Here is a 14,126-nt window from a genome sequence, read left to right as displayed (position 1 = left end):
GTATCAACTCAAGCTTTTTACTCAAGTCAAAGTGTAAAAGTACTGGTTTCAAAACTACTTAAAGTATAAAAGTAATGTAAGGGGGGAAAAATGCCATTAAGGACCAAAGCTTAGGCCGTTAACTAGCTAACGGTAGCTAACGTTACCTGCTATCAGGTGTAGTGTTAACTAGCTGACGGTAGGCTAACGTTACCTGCTGTCAGGTGTAGTGTTAACTAGGTGACGGTAGGCTAACGTTACCTGCTGCCAGGTGTAGTGTTAACTAGGTGACGGTAGGCTAACGTTACCTGCTGCCAGGTGTAGTGTTAACTAGGTAACGGTAGGCTAACGTTACCTGCTGCCAGGTGTAGTGTTAACGAGCTAACGGTAGGCTAACGTTACCTGCTGCCAGGTGTAGTGTTAACTAGCTAACGGTAGGCTAACGTTACCTGCTGCCAGGTGTAGTGTTAACTAGCTAACGGTAGGCTAACGTTACCTGCTGCCAGGTGTAGTGTTAACTAGGTGACGGTAGGCTAACGTTACCTGCTGTCAGGTGTAGTGTTAACTAGCTAACGGTAGGCTAACGTTACCTGCTGTCAGGTGTAGTGTTAACTAGCTGACGGTAGGCTAACGTTACCTGCTGTCAGGTGTAGTGTTAACTGGCTAACGGTAGGCTAACGTTACCTGCTGTCAGGTGTAGTGTTAACTAGCTAACGGTAGGCTAACGTTACCTGCTGTCAGGTGTAGTGTTAACTAGCTAACGGTAGGCTAACGTTAGCTTCTGTCAGGTGTAGTGTTAACTAGCTAGCGTCCCGTGTGGCGATGTTTCAGTTCCCTCTAACGTCCGTTTTCGGAGCATCAGAGAGAAGCGCAGGTATGTAAAGGTGCTGACACACCAACCAGATGGCCGACCGTTGGCTGAAAAGGCCGTCTGACTGATCAGTCGGGTCCCCGAGGTCCAAAAAGTGCCTCAGAACTCACCGAAGAGACGCCGACTTGAGCGTACGCTCTGCACGTAATACGTCTCCATAACAGCAGGCGGCGCTAATCTGGATTGTTTCCCAGAAAATGAAAACCGGCAGCTGATTGGACGAACGCGTCACGTGGGTCTGGCTGCTCCCCGACCATCATGGCGTCTCGTTCAGAATACGATCTCATATTGGACTAAAATAGTTCACCGTAACGTGTTTCTGGAAACATTTTAACTCTTGTGTTGTCTTCCCGTCAACCTTTTTTTTTGACGTTTTTTACGACTTTTTTTTCACAGTTTGTTGTTGCTTTTTCCAACGTTTTAAATTGTAAAATTTTTCTTCTAAACATTTTCAGCGTTTATTTCTACGTCCAATATTTTCTGATATAAAACAAAAATTAAAAACGGGCCAATGTGACCCGAAATCAACACAAGAAACAGGCCGTGCAGCTGCTGAATCTGTCTTCATTTCAGATCAACAAAGGTCAGTTTAACCCTTTAAAACCCTTTAAAAAAATGGGACGTAGAAATAAGTGCTAACAAACTGTGAAAAAAAGGCGTCAGGAAAAAAAGTGTTTTTTTCAAGGTTGAAGACAACACAAAGGTTAAAAGATGTTCGTCAGATTTTGAGAGGCTCATCCGCTCGTCATTTCCTGGTGAGTCCCGACTGCCCTGTCTCCGACTGAGCATGTCAGGTCGGCCCAAATGAAGGCCGACGGCTCCTCTGACTGACGACGGCATGGACACACCGAGCAGACTCGAGTCACCGACCTCGCCAGACGGTCCGACGGCCGATTATCGGCTCGGCGTCTCCTCTATAAGTTGCACCTAAATAAGGCGCCGAAGTCTGCGTTGCTATTCAGTCCGGTAGATAACGGTCGTTAATGACGTATTAGCTCCGGGTCCGTGCAGGTGTCAGAATGGTATATGTTTATACTTCTCATCCAACCACAATCTAATACACAAACTCCAGATGGCGTGATTTATCTGGATAGGCTTTATTTGTGTGGTTTTTTGAATGAAAACAAGCCGAACTGAAATAGGAGTAACGAGACTATTTTTAAAATGTAAGGAGTAGAAAGTACAGATCACTGCGTGAACATGTAAGGAGTAGAAAGTACAGATCACTGCGTGAACATGTAATGAGTAGAAAGTACAGATCACTGCGTGAACATGTAAGGAGTAGAAAGTACTTCAGTTAGTGCACTAAGGGAAGACACAGAGACAGGAAGACAGAGAGAGGCAGGAAGAGACAGAGACAGGAAGACAGAGAGAGACAGGAAGACAGAGAGACAGGAAGACAGACAGAGAGAGAGACAGAGACAGGAAGACAGAGAGACAGGAAGACAGAGAGAGAGACAGGAAGAGACAGAGACAGGAAGACAGAGAGAGACAGGAAGACAGAGAGAGGCAGGAAGAGACAGAGACAGGAAGACAGAGAGACAGGAAGACAGAGAGAGAGACAGGAAGAGACAGAGAGAGATAGGAAGACACAGAGACAGGAGAGAGACAGACAGAGAGAGACAGGAAGACACAGAGACAGGAAGACAGTGAGAGGCAGGAAGAGATAGAAAGACAGAGAGAGACAGGAAGACAGACAGGAAGACAGAGAGAGACAGGAAGACAGAGAGAGGCAGGAAGAGACAGAGACAGAAAGACAGAGAGACAGGAAGACAGAGAGAGACAGGAAGACACAGAGACAGGAAGACACAGAGAGAGACAGGAAGACACAGAGACAGGAGAGACAGAGAGAGACAGGAAGACAGAGAGAGAGACAGGAAGACACAGAGACAGGAAGACAGAGAGAGAGACAGGAAGAGACAGAGACAGGAAGACAGAGAGAGACAGGAAGAGATAGAAAGACAGAGAGAGACAGGAAGACACAGAGACAGGAAGACAGTGAGAGGCAGGAAGAGATAGAAAGACAGAGAGAGACAGGAAGACAGAGAGAGAGACAGCAAGACACAGAGAGAGACAGGAAGACAGACAGGAAGACAGAGAGAGACAGGAAGACAGAGAGAGACAGGAAGAGACAGAGACAGAAAGACAGAGAGACGGGAAGAGACAGACAGGAAGACAGAGAGACAGGAAGACAGAGAGAGACAGGAAGACAGAGAGAGACAGGAAGAGACAGACAGGAAGACAGAGAGACAGGAAGAGACAGGAAGACAGAGAGAGACAGGAAGACAGAGAGAGACAGGAAGAGACAGAAAGACAGGAAGACAGAGACAGAGAGACAGACAGGAAGAGACCGACAGGAAGACTAATGTCTAAATGTCTAAAGGCGCTGACACACCGAGCTGATAATCGTCCGTCTGACAGTCTGGGAGGTCGGTGACTCCAGTCTGGTCGGTGTGTTCGTGCCGTCGTCCGTCCGAGGGGCCGTCGGCCTTCATTTGACATGTATAATCGGGGGCGGGCATCAAATGACCCATCTGATTGGTGGAGAGCTAACCAGGAAACAGGGAGCGGGATGAGCGTGACTAGAGTCTCTCAACATCTGATGAAGATCTGTTAAACTGACCTTTGTTGATCTGAAGACAGATTCAGCAGCTGCACGGCCTGTTTCTCTCTCCAGATGTTTCCAGAAACACGTTACGGTGAACTATTTTAGGACAATATGAGATCGGGTTCTGAACGAGACGCCATGATGGTCGGGGAGCAGCCAGACCCACGTGACGCGTTCGTCCAATCAGCTGCCGGTTTTCATTTTTTGGGAAACAATCCAGATGAGCGCCGCCTGCTGCTATGGAGACGTATTACGTCTCGTCTCTTCGGTGTTCTGAGGAACTTTTTGGACCAACTCGGGGAGACTGATCAGTCCAGCTGGCTTTACTGCTGACGGTCTGGCCAAATGTCGGGCCAGACATCAGTGAAGATGAGTTTTACCGTGTGGTCCGTTATCTCCAGACAGAAGGCCGGGTCTTGCCTGCAGGCGTCCTCCACCGTACGCTGCCGGTGTTTGTACGGACACTTGACCTCCAGGCAGAGCAGCCATTGGCCGGTCTGGCTGTCCGTCACGATGCCGTCGGGACTCGCAGCCAACCAGGGCTGCCGCTTGTCGATGAACAAACCGCATTCCTGGACGGAGACGGAGCGGCCCAGAGCCGTACTCTTCATCTCCTGCAGGAACACATCATCATCATCATCATCATCATCATCATCATCATCAGAGGTTGTACAGAAAGCCTAAAATACTGGAACGTATCGGTGAGTCTGTGCACTGATACCCCGTCATTTAGCCCCCCAAAAAACTAACTTTAAAGTGCTCATATTATGCTTTTTGGCTGTTTCCCTTTCCTTTATTGTGTTATATATCTTTTTTGTGCACGTTATATGTTTACAAAGTGAAAAAGCCCAACGTCCACCCAAAGGGACTTACCATCTCCAACAGAAAACACTGTTCACAAACTGCTCCAAAAACTGCGTTACGATGCTCGCCTAACTGCTAGCATGGCACGCCCTCATACTCTGCTTCTGACTGGCTAGTAGTCCTTACCTAGGTACTGTCAGGGCCCTCATACTCTGCTCCTGACTGGCTAGTAGTCCTTACCTAGGTACTGTCAGGGCACGCCCTCATACTCTGCTTCTGACTGGCTAGTAGTCCTTACCTAGGTACTGTCAGGGCACGCCCTCATACTCTGCTTCTGACTGGCTAGTAGTCCTTACCTAGGTACTGTCAGGGCCCTCATACTCTGCTCCTGACTGGCTAGTAGTCCTTACCTAGGTACTGTCAGGGCACGCCCTCATACTCTGCTTCTGACTGGCTAGTAGTCCTTACCTAGCTACTGTCAGGGCCCGCCCTCATACTCTGCTCCTGACTGGCTAGTAGTCCTTACCTAGGTACTGTCAGGGCACGCCTCATACTCTGCTTCTGACTGGCTAGTAGTCCTTACCTAGGTACTGTCAGGGCACGCCCTCATACTCTGCTTCTGACTGGCTAGTAGTCCTTACCTAGGTACTGTCAGGGACACGCCCTCATACTCTGCTTCTGACTGGCTAGTAGTCCTTACCTAGGTACTGTCAGGGCACGCCCTCATACTCTGCTTCTGACTGGCTAGTAGTCCTTACCTAGGTACTGTCAGGGCACGCCCTCATACTCTGCTTCTGACTGGCTAGTAGTCCTTACCTAGGTACTGTCAGGGCACGCCCTCATACTCTGCTTCTGACTGGCTAGTAGTCCTTACCTAGGTACTGTCAGGGCACGCCCTCATACTCTGCTTCTGACTGGCTAGTAGTCCTTACCTAGGTACTGTCAGGGCACGCCCTCATACTCTGCTTCTGACTGGCTAGTAGTCCTTACCTAGGTACTGTCAGGGCACGCCCTCATACTCTGCTCCTGACTGGCTAGTAGTCCTTACCTAGGTACTGTCAGGGCACGCCCTCATACTCTGCTTCTGACTGGCTAGTAGTCCTTACCTAGGTACTGTCAGGGCACGCCCTCATACTCTGCTCCTGACTGGCTAGTAGTCCTTACCTAGGTACTGTCAGGGCACGCCCTCATACTCTGCTCCTGACTGGCTAGTAGTCCTTACCTAGGTACTGTCAGGGCACGCCCTCATACTCTGCTTCTGACTGGCTAGTAGTCCTTACCTAGGTACTGTCAGGGCACGCCCTCATACTCTGCTTCTGACTGGCTAGTAGTCCTTACCTAGGTACTGTCAGGGCACGCCCTCATACTCTGCTCCTGACTGGCTAGTAGTCCTTACCTAGGTACTGTCAGGGCACGCCCTCATACTCTGCTCCTGACTGGCTAGTAGTCCTTACCTAGGTACTGTCAGGGCACGCCCTCATACTCTGCTCCTGACTGGCTAGTAGTCCTTACCTAGGTACTGTCAGGGCACGCCCTCATACTCTGCTCCTGACTGGCTAGTAGTCCTTACCTAGGTACTGTCAGGGCACGCCCTCATACTCTGCTTCTGACTGGCTAGTAGTCCTTACCTAGGTACTGTCAGGGCACGCCCTCATACTCTGCTTCTGACTGGCTAGTAGTCCTTACCTAGGTACTGTCAGGGACACGCCCTCATACTCTGCTCCTGACTGGCTAGTAGTCCTTACCTAGGTACTGTCAGGGCACGCCCTCATACTCTGCTTCTGACTGGCTAGTAGTCCTTACCTAGGTACTGTCAGGGCACGCCCTCATACTCTGCTCCTGACTGGCTAGTAGTCCTTACCTAGGTACTGTCAGGGCACGCCCTCATACTCTGCTTCTGACTGGCTAGTAGTCCTTACCTAGCTACTGTCAGGGCACGCCCTCATACTCTGCTTCTGACTGGCTAGTAGTCCTTACCTAGGTACTGTCAGGGCACGCCCTCATACTCTGCTTCTGACTGGCTAGTAGTCCTTACCTAGGTACTGTCAGGGACGCCCTCATACTCTGCTTCTGACTGGCTAGTAGTCCTTACCTAGGTACTGTCAGGGCACGCCCTCATACTCTGCTTCTGACTGGCTAGTAGTCCTTACCTAGGTACTGTCAGGGCGCCCTCATACTCTGCTCCTGACTGGCTAGTAGTCCTTACCTAGCTACTGTCAGGACACGCCCTCATACTCTGCTCCTGACTGGCTAGTAGTCCTTACCTAGGTACTGTCAGGGCACGCCCTCATACTCTGCTTCTGACTGGCTAGTAGTCCTTACCTAGGTACTGAGCATGTAGTCCTTACCTAGCTACTGAGCGTGTAGTCCTTACCTAGCTAATGAGCGTGTAGTCCTTACCCTAGCTACTGAGCATGTAGTCCTTACCTAGCTACTGAGCGTGTAGTCTTACCTAGCTAAAGAGCGCGTAGTCCTTACCTAGCTACTGAGCGTGTAGTCCTTACCTAGCTACAGAGCGCGTAGTCTTACCTAGCTACTGAGCGCGTAGTCCTTACCTAGCTACTGAGCGTGTAGTCCTTACCTAGCTACGGAGCGTGTAGTCCTTACCTAGCTACTGAGCACGTAGTCCTTACCTAGCTACTGAACATGTAGTCCTTACCTAGCTACGGAGCATGTAGTCCTTACCTAGCTACTGAGCGTGTAGTCCTTACCTAGCTACTGAGCGTGTAGTCCTTACCTAGCTACTGAGCACGTAGTCCTTACCTAGCTACTGAACATGTAGTCCTTACCTAGCTACTGAGCGTGTAGTCCTTACCTAGCTACTGAGCATGTAGTCCTTACCTAGCTACTGAGCATGTAGTCCTTACTAGCTACTGAGCGTGTAGTCCTTACCTAGCTACTGAGCGTGTAGTCCTTACCTAGCTACTGAGCGTGTAGTCCTTACCTAGCTACTGAGCGTGTAGTCCTTACCTAGCTACTGAGCGTGTAGTCCTTACCTAGCTACTGAGCATGTAGTCCTTACCTAGCTACTGAGCATGTAGTCCTTACCTAGCTACTGAGCATGTGCGACTGCCAACAAAGATGTTCCAGCAGTGAGAGGTCTCACTCTGTAGCTAAAACAGAACCATGTAAACATATTCTGGTACGATCTCTAAATACGGTTATGAACCTGAAAATGAGCAGAATATGAGCTCTTTAAGTAGTTTAACGACAAAACGACAAAAAGTTGTAAAAAGACAGCGTTGTTGTTGCTGTTTTCAATGGTTTTGTAGCTTTTCCAGAAGCTTGTGTTGTATGGTCAGGTGTGACAGCAGGTATGACGTCAGGTGTGCAGGTGTACCTGATACCTGCGGACCGCCTTGGCCTCCATCTGGACCCCCCAGGACATGGCTCTGGTCTGGACACTGCGCCCCTCACCTGTCCAGTCACAGGGAAGGGAACTTTATTAATCTGTTATCTAGCAGGGGGCGGAGCTTCTGGGGCTCACCTGGCTTACCTGTGAGAGCAGCCAGGTAGGAGGGGGAGGGGCTTACCTGTGAGAGCAGCCAGGTAGGAGGGGGGAGGGGCTTATCTGTGACAGCAGCCAGGTAGGAAGGGGAGGGGCTTACCTCTGACAGCAGCCAGGTAGGAGGGGGAGGGGCTTACCTGTGAGAGCAGCCAGGTAGGAGGGGGGAGGGGCTTACTTGTGACAGCTGCTAGGTAGGAGGGGGGAGGGGCTTATCTGTGACAGCAGCCAGGTAGGAGGGGGAGGGGCTTACCTGTGACAGCAGCCAGGTAGGAGGGGGGCGGGGCTTACCTGTGACAGCAGCCAGGTAGGAGGGGGGCGGGGCTTACCTGTGACAGCAGCCAGGTAGGAGGGGGGCGGGGCTTTGCTCTTGCCGTTAACAAAGCGGCAGTGAGCGATGCGGTGAGCCACGGAGGCCGTGATGCGGTTCTTCCTCCAGGTGAACCAGTCCTGGTTGGTGCTCTGCCCGCGGGTCAGAACCTCCACCTGCTCCACGACCAGGGGGTCCACCTGCAGACCCAGACCCAGAGGAACCTGCTCCGGGCTGAGGGAGGCCCGGTCAGGGGCCACATCGGCATCTGCAGCAGGGTGGAAGTAATCAGATTACTGCAGTAAGAGTACTAATACTACACTGTAATAATACTCTTAAGTCTGTAAGTATCATCAGGAACATGTAGTTAAAGTATTAAAATGGTTCATTACCTCCGTCAGGTCTGGGTGGATTCACCTGAGCCGGTCCAGGCCCAGTCTGAGGGGGGCGCACTGCAGCCGGTCCAGGCCCAGTCTGAGGGGGGCGCACGGCAGCCCGTCCAGGCCCAGTCTTAGGGGGGCGCATGGCAGCCGGTCCAGGCCCAGTCTGAGGGGGGTTCAGGGCGGCCGGTCCGGGCCTCTGGGTCTCTCTGGGTCCGGGTATGGGGGGGGTCTGGATGCTCGGGTGATATCGGACCTTCGGGATGACCGGGTTCTGGTCTGCTGCTGAGAGCTGCTTCCTCATGTCATCTAGAACAGAACCAGAACCAGAACAGAGAGGTTGGTGTATAGGGCTGGGTATCGTTCAAACACATTGAGATACCGGTACCTAAACTATAGTTTTTTCGATACCAATTTTATGAAACAAAAAGAAATAACATTATGACAAAAATCCAAGAGGGTCAGCTTCTCCTTGGACCCCGTAGCTCCTATGGCGCCATTCTGATGCTACCAAGCCATCACCTCCCGTTAGCATCCCGTTAGCATCCCGTTAGCATCCCATTGACTGCCATTCATTCTGACGTCACTTTGACAGAGAATACCTTTACATCTGAAGCGTTTAAAGACTCTATTTGTCCGTTGTTTATTTCTAAAGAAACACAACAATGTATAAAAGGCTCCATTACCTTGTAGCTCACGTTATGGCTCCGTAGCAGACGTTTTTATAACAATAGGCTAACGATTGGGTCATAACCACGAGACTTCCTGTCTCATAGTAGAGGAGTTACCGTATAGTACAGGAGAAGCTCTCAGGCAGTTTGGACTTCCATCAGCTGTTTAAGTGTAATGACTAATGTTAACTATCATTGTAGTGATCAATAATGAGCCTGTGTCTATGTTATCTCCTTACATATACCTACGCTCTCCGTCTCTGCTAGATTGGGAATGATTGAGATTTCTCTTGGCACACGGAGTGTAACGGAGAGTTCTTCTGCGTGTCTCTATGACGTGTAACATTAGACAGCCAATCACAGACATGATTAGAGATGGTAGAAGCATGCTGCGTGCTGATTGGCTCACTGACACTGATGAAATGTACTCCTTAGGGATTGTAATTGGGTGTTGAATGACGAGGCATTTTTCGATACTCAATACTTTAGAGGCAATTCTGCTTATTCTACATTTATTTATTAATTTAAGATAAACTGCTGTGCCCGCTCTACTGGTTTCCTTCCTTCCTTCCTTTCATCCTTCCCTTAGTACTTCTTTCCCTCCTTCCCTTTTTCCATCCTCCTGTAACTTTTAGATTTACATGTTTAATGTTTATACCTTAAATACTGAAGTAAAGAAAAAAGAAAGAAATAAAACATCAGAAGTTGTTGGGCTTTTATTTTGAAAGACTACAGAAATGACGACCGGAAGTTACATCCTTGTTATTTAAAGCCTCTTTCAGTAAACAGGTCAGTGACGTCTTTTATGTCCACTTTGAACTGCTTCTTAAACATTCTGAATGCTCGAACAGTTACAAACGAATCACCAAACTCCATTCAAAATGTGTCGAAAAGAAGTAAATCCTTCACATATTGACGAAACAGACTCGCCACATCAGCTGTTTTGACATGTAACTGTTTGTCAGGAGCTGTTCTTGTATTCGGCATTAATCTTCTGAAAGCAGCAGCACGTATTTACATGAAATTCTGAGATTTGTATAGCTGACCGTCGTGGAGTACTTCCAGCAAAATACACAAACACGGGCCGTGACTGAAATATCAACCCGAACCTGAAGGTTTTTATGATGTGATTTCACGGCCGAATACTTCACAGTACACACTTATGGAGGGAGTATCTCAAATAGTGTACTATAACTAAGGGTTAACGCAGGAAAGCACGTTAGTATTAAATTGTGACATTTTTGAATGAAGTTTCGTGTGGGCGAATTAGGGCGTCTACAGTACACATCGTGAGAGCAGCATATTTTAATGTACAGTTTATCAGTAGTTATTATTCTAATCCGACACTCTGTTTAGCTAGCTGTATATAAGTACCTGGTAGGGGTGGGTGGGTGTAAACAATATACACAAATAGAAAGAGAGCAGAGCTTACCTGTAAAGTTAAAGTCTGTCCAAGTGAAAACTGAAGTGAAACTGAGTCATTTAAAACTGACGGTGACTCATTATCGCGTGACACTGTACTTTGTGTGCGCGTTCATGTGTGTACATGTCCTGAACATGTCTGAACTGCACTTCGTCCCGAATATTTGTTCATTTTCGGTCAATATTAGTCGATTGATCCCTTTAGATTCACTTTTTTTTTTTTTCAGTTTTACTAGATAATAGTGTTATGTTTATATGAATCTCAGCTGTATTTCACATAAATGTATCTTTAAATATGTTTGCGGGCCTTCCATAGGACACAATGTCAGGATGGCCGAGCGGTCTAAGGCGCTGCGTTCAGGTCGCAGTCTCCTCTGGAGGCGTGGGTTCGAATCCCACTTCTGACATCACTTTTTCGTTTTCATTATTGCTGTTATTATTTTCAAAACCGAATATACTTCTACACAGCCGAGTTCATAGACATTAAACAACCCTGCTGGGAAACTTTAACAAGTGATTGTGTGACGTTTAACACTCAATACTCAGCAAAACTGTGTCACTAAAGATCAGCTAGAGCAGCTAGTTAGCTAACCATGTGATTGTGTAAGCGACATGTCACATTAACAGTTATATATTATCCATATTACACTGAAATATATTAGATTATACTTCTGAATTTAAAGGATTGGGTTTAATTTTGCTTCGTTGTTGTTCTGTAAACGCAGTACTGACAGCTAACGATACCTAAAATCCACCTTTACATCACACGAGACGGAGCGTTTGTAACGTTTATAACTAAATCAATCGATATGACAACATGGCAAAAGGTTTTAGTACTTCTATGTTTAAATATATGTTATATACAGTACTGTAATGAATGTGTAAATACTCACCATGTCGCTCGAGTAGATAAGACAGACTTGCCAGCTTTATTAGCACCCTCCAATCGTCAGAAAAAACTAAATGTTGGAAGTAAAGTTGAAGCAGCAAATGTGATTGGTCTAAATGATGCACACGGCAACAGAGAGACCTCTGGAGACGCCGGTTCGAATCCCACTTGGGACATGAAAAACAAAGAGCTGGAAAGCAAAGATGTAACTTTGGTTTGAGAAGTGGGGGTCTGGGGGGGGGGCGGGAACTGTTGGGGGTTCAATTAAAAACCCATTTGCTGCTTTTCTAACATTCTACCTTCTTCTAAAAACGTCAAAAAAAAGTCTGAAAAAAAGGTGACAAAACCGTCAAAAAGAGAAAAACGATACAAAGCTACAAAAACCTTGACACAGCCACAAAACTGTTGGAAAAAAGCGTCAAAAAGACCCGACAATAATGCCAGAAAAGAGACAACAACGTTGAAAAAAAGTGACATTTAGTCAACAAAATGGCAAAACTGTTGGAAAAATGATCAAAATCGTCCAAAAAGATCCGAAAGAAATGCTGGAGAAGAGATAAAAACGATACAAGGCAACAAAACCGGAGGGTCGCTGGTTCAAGTCCCCGTACGGACCGAAATACGGAGGTGGATTGGTAGTTGGAGAGGAGCCAGTTCACCTCCTGGGCACTGCCAAGGTGCGCTTGAGCAAGGCACCGAACCCCTCTGACCTTTCTCCATTAGTGCATGTAAAAGGACGTGTGTGTGTGTGTGTGTGTGTGTTTCAGGTCTGTGTGTAGTGTGTAATAACAACAGAGTGTAAACTGTAATTTCCCCATTGGGGATGAATAAAGAGTATAAATAATAATACAGCCTTCTTAACGTTTAGTTTCTTTTGTTAGGCTGTATAATGTTTCTTCTTCATTTTGACACTTTTTTTAAACGTTTGTGTAAAATATATTTAGTTTTTGGGGCTTTTTTTGTTGCGTGTTTTTTGGTGCTTTTCCCACTTTAAAAAAAATCGTTTTGTTTTACTTTTGTTTTTTCGTTACTTTTAAACTTTTTTATCATTTTTTTAACTTGTGTGTCACATTTTCTACTTTTTTTTGTCATTTTCTTATTACGTTTTTGAAGTTTTTTTCTACTTTTTTGTCCCCTCTGTTCAGACCGGGTCATGGCGGTGTCTCAGGTGTCTCCGGTTCTGTACCTCAGCGGGTTGGATTCGGCCCTGAACGCCGGCGTCCTCTCCAGCAGGAGCATCACGCTGATCGTTAACGCCAGCGGCCTGGAGGACGTGTCCTACCCGCCCCTGGACGGCCTGAGCGTCCTCCACGTCCCCGTCCAGGACCGTCCTCACGCCCCCCTCAAACGCTATTTTGACCTGGTGGCTGAACGGATCAACCAGAACCAGACCGGGAGGACTCTGGTCCACTGCACCGCCGGCCGGAGCCGATCCCCCGCCCTGATCATGGCCTACCTGATGAGGTCAGTTATTACCTACAGAACCAACCAGACTCCATGTAAATAATCAGGACTTTGAGCGTCTGATTGGTCCGTGTGTTTGAGCGTCTGATTGGTCCGTGTGTTTGAGCGTCTGATTGGTCGTGTGTTTGAGCGTCTGATTGGTCGTGTGTTTGAGCGTCTGATTGGTCCGTGTGTTTGAGCGTCTGATTGGTCCGTGTGTTTGAGCGTCTGATTGGTCCGTGTGTTTGAGCGTCTGATTGGTCGTGTGTTTGAGCGTCTGATTGGTCCGTGTGTTTGAGCGTCTGATTGGTCCGTGTGTTTGAGCGTCTGATTGGTCGTGTGTTTGCAGGTTTGAGGGTCTCAGTCTGCGGCGGGCTCATGAAGTGGTTCTGGATCAGCGTCCGTTCATCCGGCCCAACGCAGGTTTCTGGCGGCAGCTGATGGAGTACGAGCGCTCGCTGTTCGGCAGGAACAGCGTCCGGATGGCGAGGACGTCCGCCGGCGTTCTGCCTGAAGCTCTGCAGGACGCCGCCGAGGCCGCGTACTGCGTCAACGTCTGACTCAGCAAACCAACACGGTCATAGGGCCGACTTCTAAATGACGTTTTTCTTCAGTTAGATGTCCTAATCCCTGCCTGTCTGTCTCCCTCTCTCTGTCTGTCTCCCTCCCTCCCCTGCCTGTCTGTCTCCCTCTCTCTGTCTGTCTCCCTCCTCCCTGCCTGTCTCCCTCCTTGCCTGCCTGTCTCCTCCTTGCCTACCTGTCTCTCTCCCTCCCTGCCTGTCTCCCTCTCTCCCTGTCTGTCTCCCTTCCCTGCCTGTCTCCCTCCTCTGCCTGCCTGTCTGTCTCCCTCCCTCCTCCTGCCTGCCTGTCTGTCTCCCTCCCTCCCTCCTTGCCTGCCTGTATCCCTCCCTCCCTCCCTGTCTGTCTCCCTCCCTCCCTGACTGTCTCCCTCCCTCCCTCCTTGCCTGCCTGTATCCCTCCCTCCCTCCTTTCCTGTCTCCCTCCCTCCCTCCCTCTCTCCCTCCCTGCCTGGCTCCCTCCCTCCCTCCCTGCCTGTCTCCCTCCTTCCCTGCCTCCCTCCCTCCCTGCCTGTCTCCCTCCCTCCTTGCCTGTCTCCCTCCCTCCCTGCCTGTCTCCCTCCTTGCCTGCCTGTCTCCCTCCCTCCCTGCCTGTCTGTCTCCCTCCCTCCCTACCTGTCTCCCTCCCTCCCTGCCTGTCTCCCTCCCTCCCTCCCTCCCTGCCTG

The 14,126-nt window shown here is 48.9% G+C and overlaps 2 protein-coding genes and 1 non-coding gene across 3 annotated transcripts in view; 2 read left to right on the top strand and 1 right to left on the bottom strand.

Moving 5' to 3' along the window:
• Window positions 1-11,526, bottom strand: part of LOC144515999 (uncharacterized) — a 13,852-nt gene extending 2,326 nt beyond the window's left edge. The window contains exons 1-5 of the mRNA XM_078247254.1: window positions 11,444-11,526; window positions 8,470-8,766; window positions 8,097-8,345; window positions 7,603-7,679; window positions 3,839-4,072 (exon numbers count right to left, since the gene is read on the bottom strand). Coding sequence (XP_078103380.1) covers window positions 3,839-4,072; window positions 7,603-7,679; window positions 8,097-8,345; window positions 8,470-8,761 — 852 coding nt within the window. The 5' untranslated portion in view covers window positions 8,762-8,766; window positions 11,444-11,526. The remainder of the gene's footprint in view (window positions 1-3,838; window positions 4,073-7,602; window positions 7,680-8,096; window positions 8,346-8,469; window positions 8,767-11,443) is intronic.
• Window positions 9,846-13,686, top strand: LOC144516020 (dual specificity protein phosphatase 14). Its single transcript, XM_078247278.1, has 3 exons — window positions 9,846-9,917; window positions 12,585-12,903; window positions 13,232-13,686. Exons 2-3 carry the CDS (start codon window positions 12,593-12,595, stop codon window positions 13,440-13,442), a joined length of 522 nt encoding a protein of 173 aa, XP_078103404.1. The 5' UTR covers window positions 9,846-9,917; window positions 12,585-12,592; the 3' UTR covers window positions 13,443-13,686.
• Window positions 10,875-10,957, top strand: trnal-cag (transfer RNA leucine (anticodon CAG)). The gene has a single exon. It is a non-coding gene; the product is annotated as a tRNA-Leu (tRNA).
• Window positions 13,687-14,126: the final 440 nt, after the last annotated feature.

The sequence above is a fragment of the Sander vitreus genome, chromosome 3 (assembly GCF_031162955.1).
Source record: "Sander vitreus isolate 19-12246 chromosome 3, sanVit1, whole genome shotgun sequence".
Lineage (NCBI taxonomy): Eukaryota > Metazoa > Chordata > Actinopteri > Perciformes > Percidae > Sander > Sander vitreus.
This window is presented reverse-complemented; position numbering and strand designations above follow the sequence as displayed.

Excerpts from the sequence above, each read along its gene's own strand:
- LOC144516020 (XM_078247278.1), top strand. The coding sequence starts at position 12,593 with ATGGCGGTGTCTCAGGTGTCTCCGGTTCTGTACCTCAGCGGGTTGGAT. Across the intron at positions 12,904-13,231 it reads ATCATGGCCTACCTGATGAG|GTTTGAGGGTCTCAGTCTGC; the intron begins GTCAGTTATTAC and ends GTGTGTTTGCAG.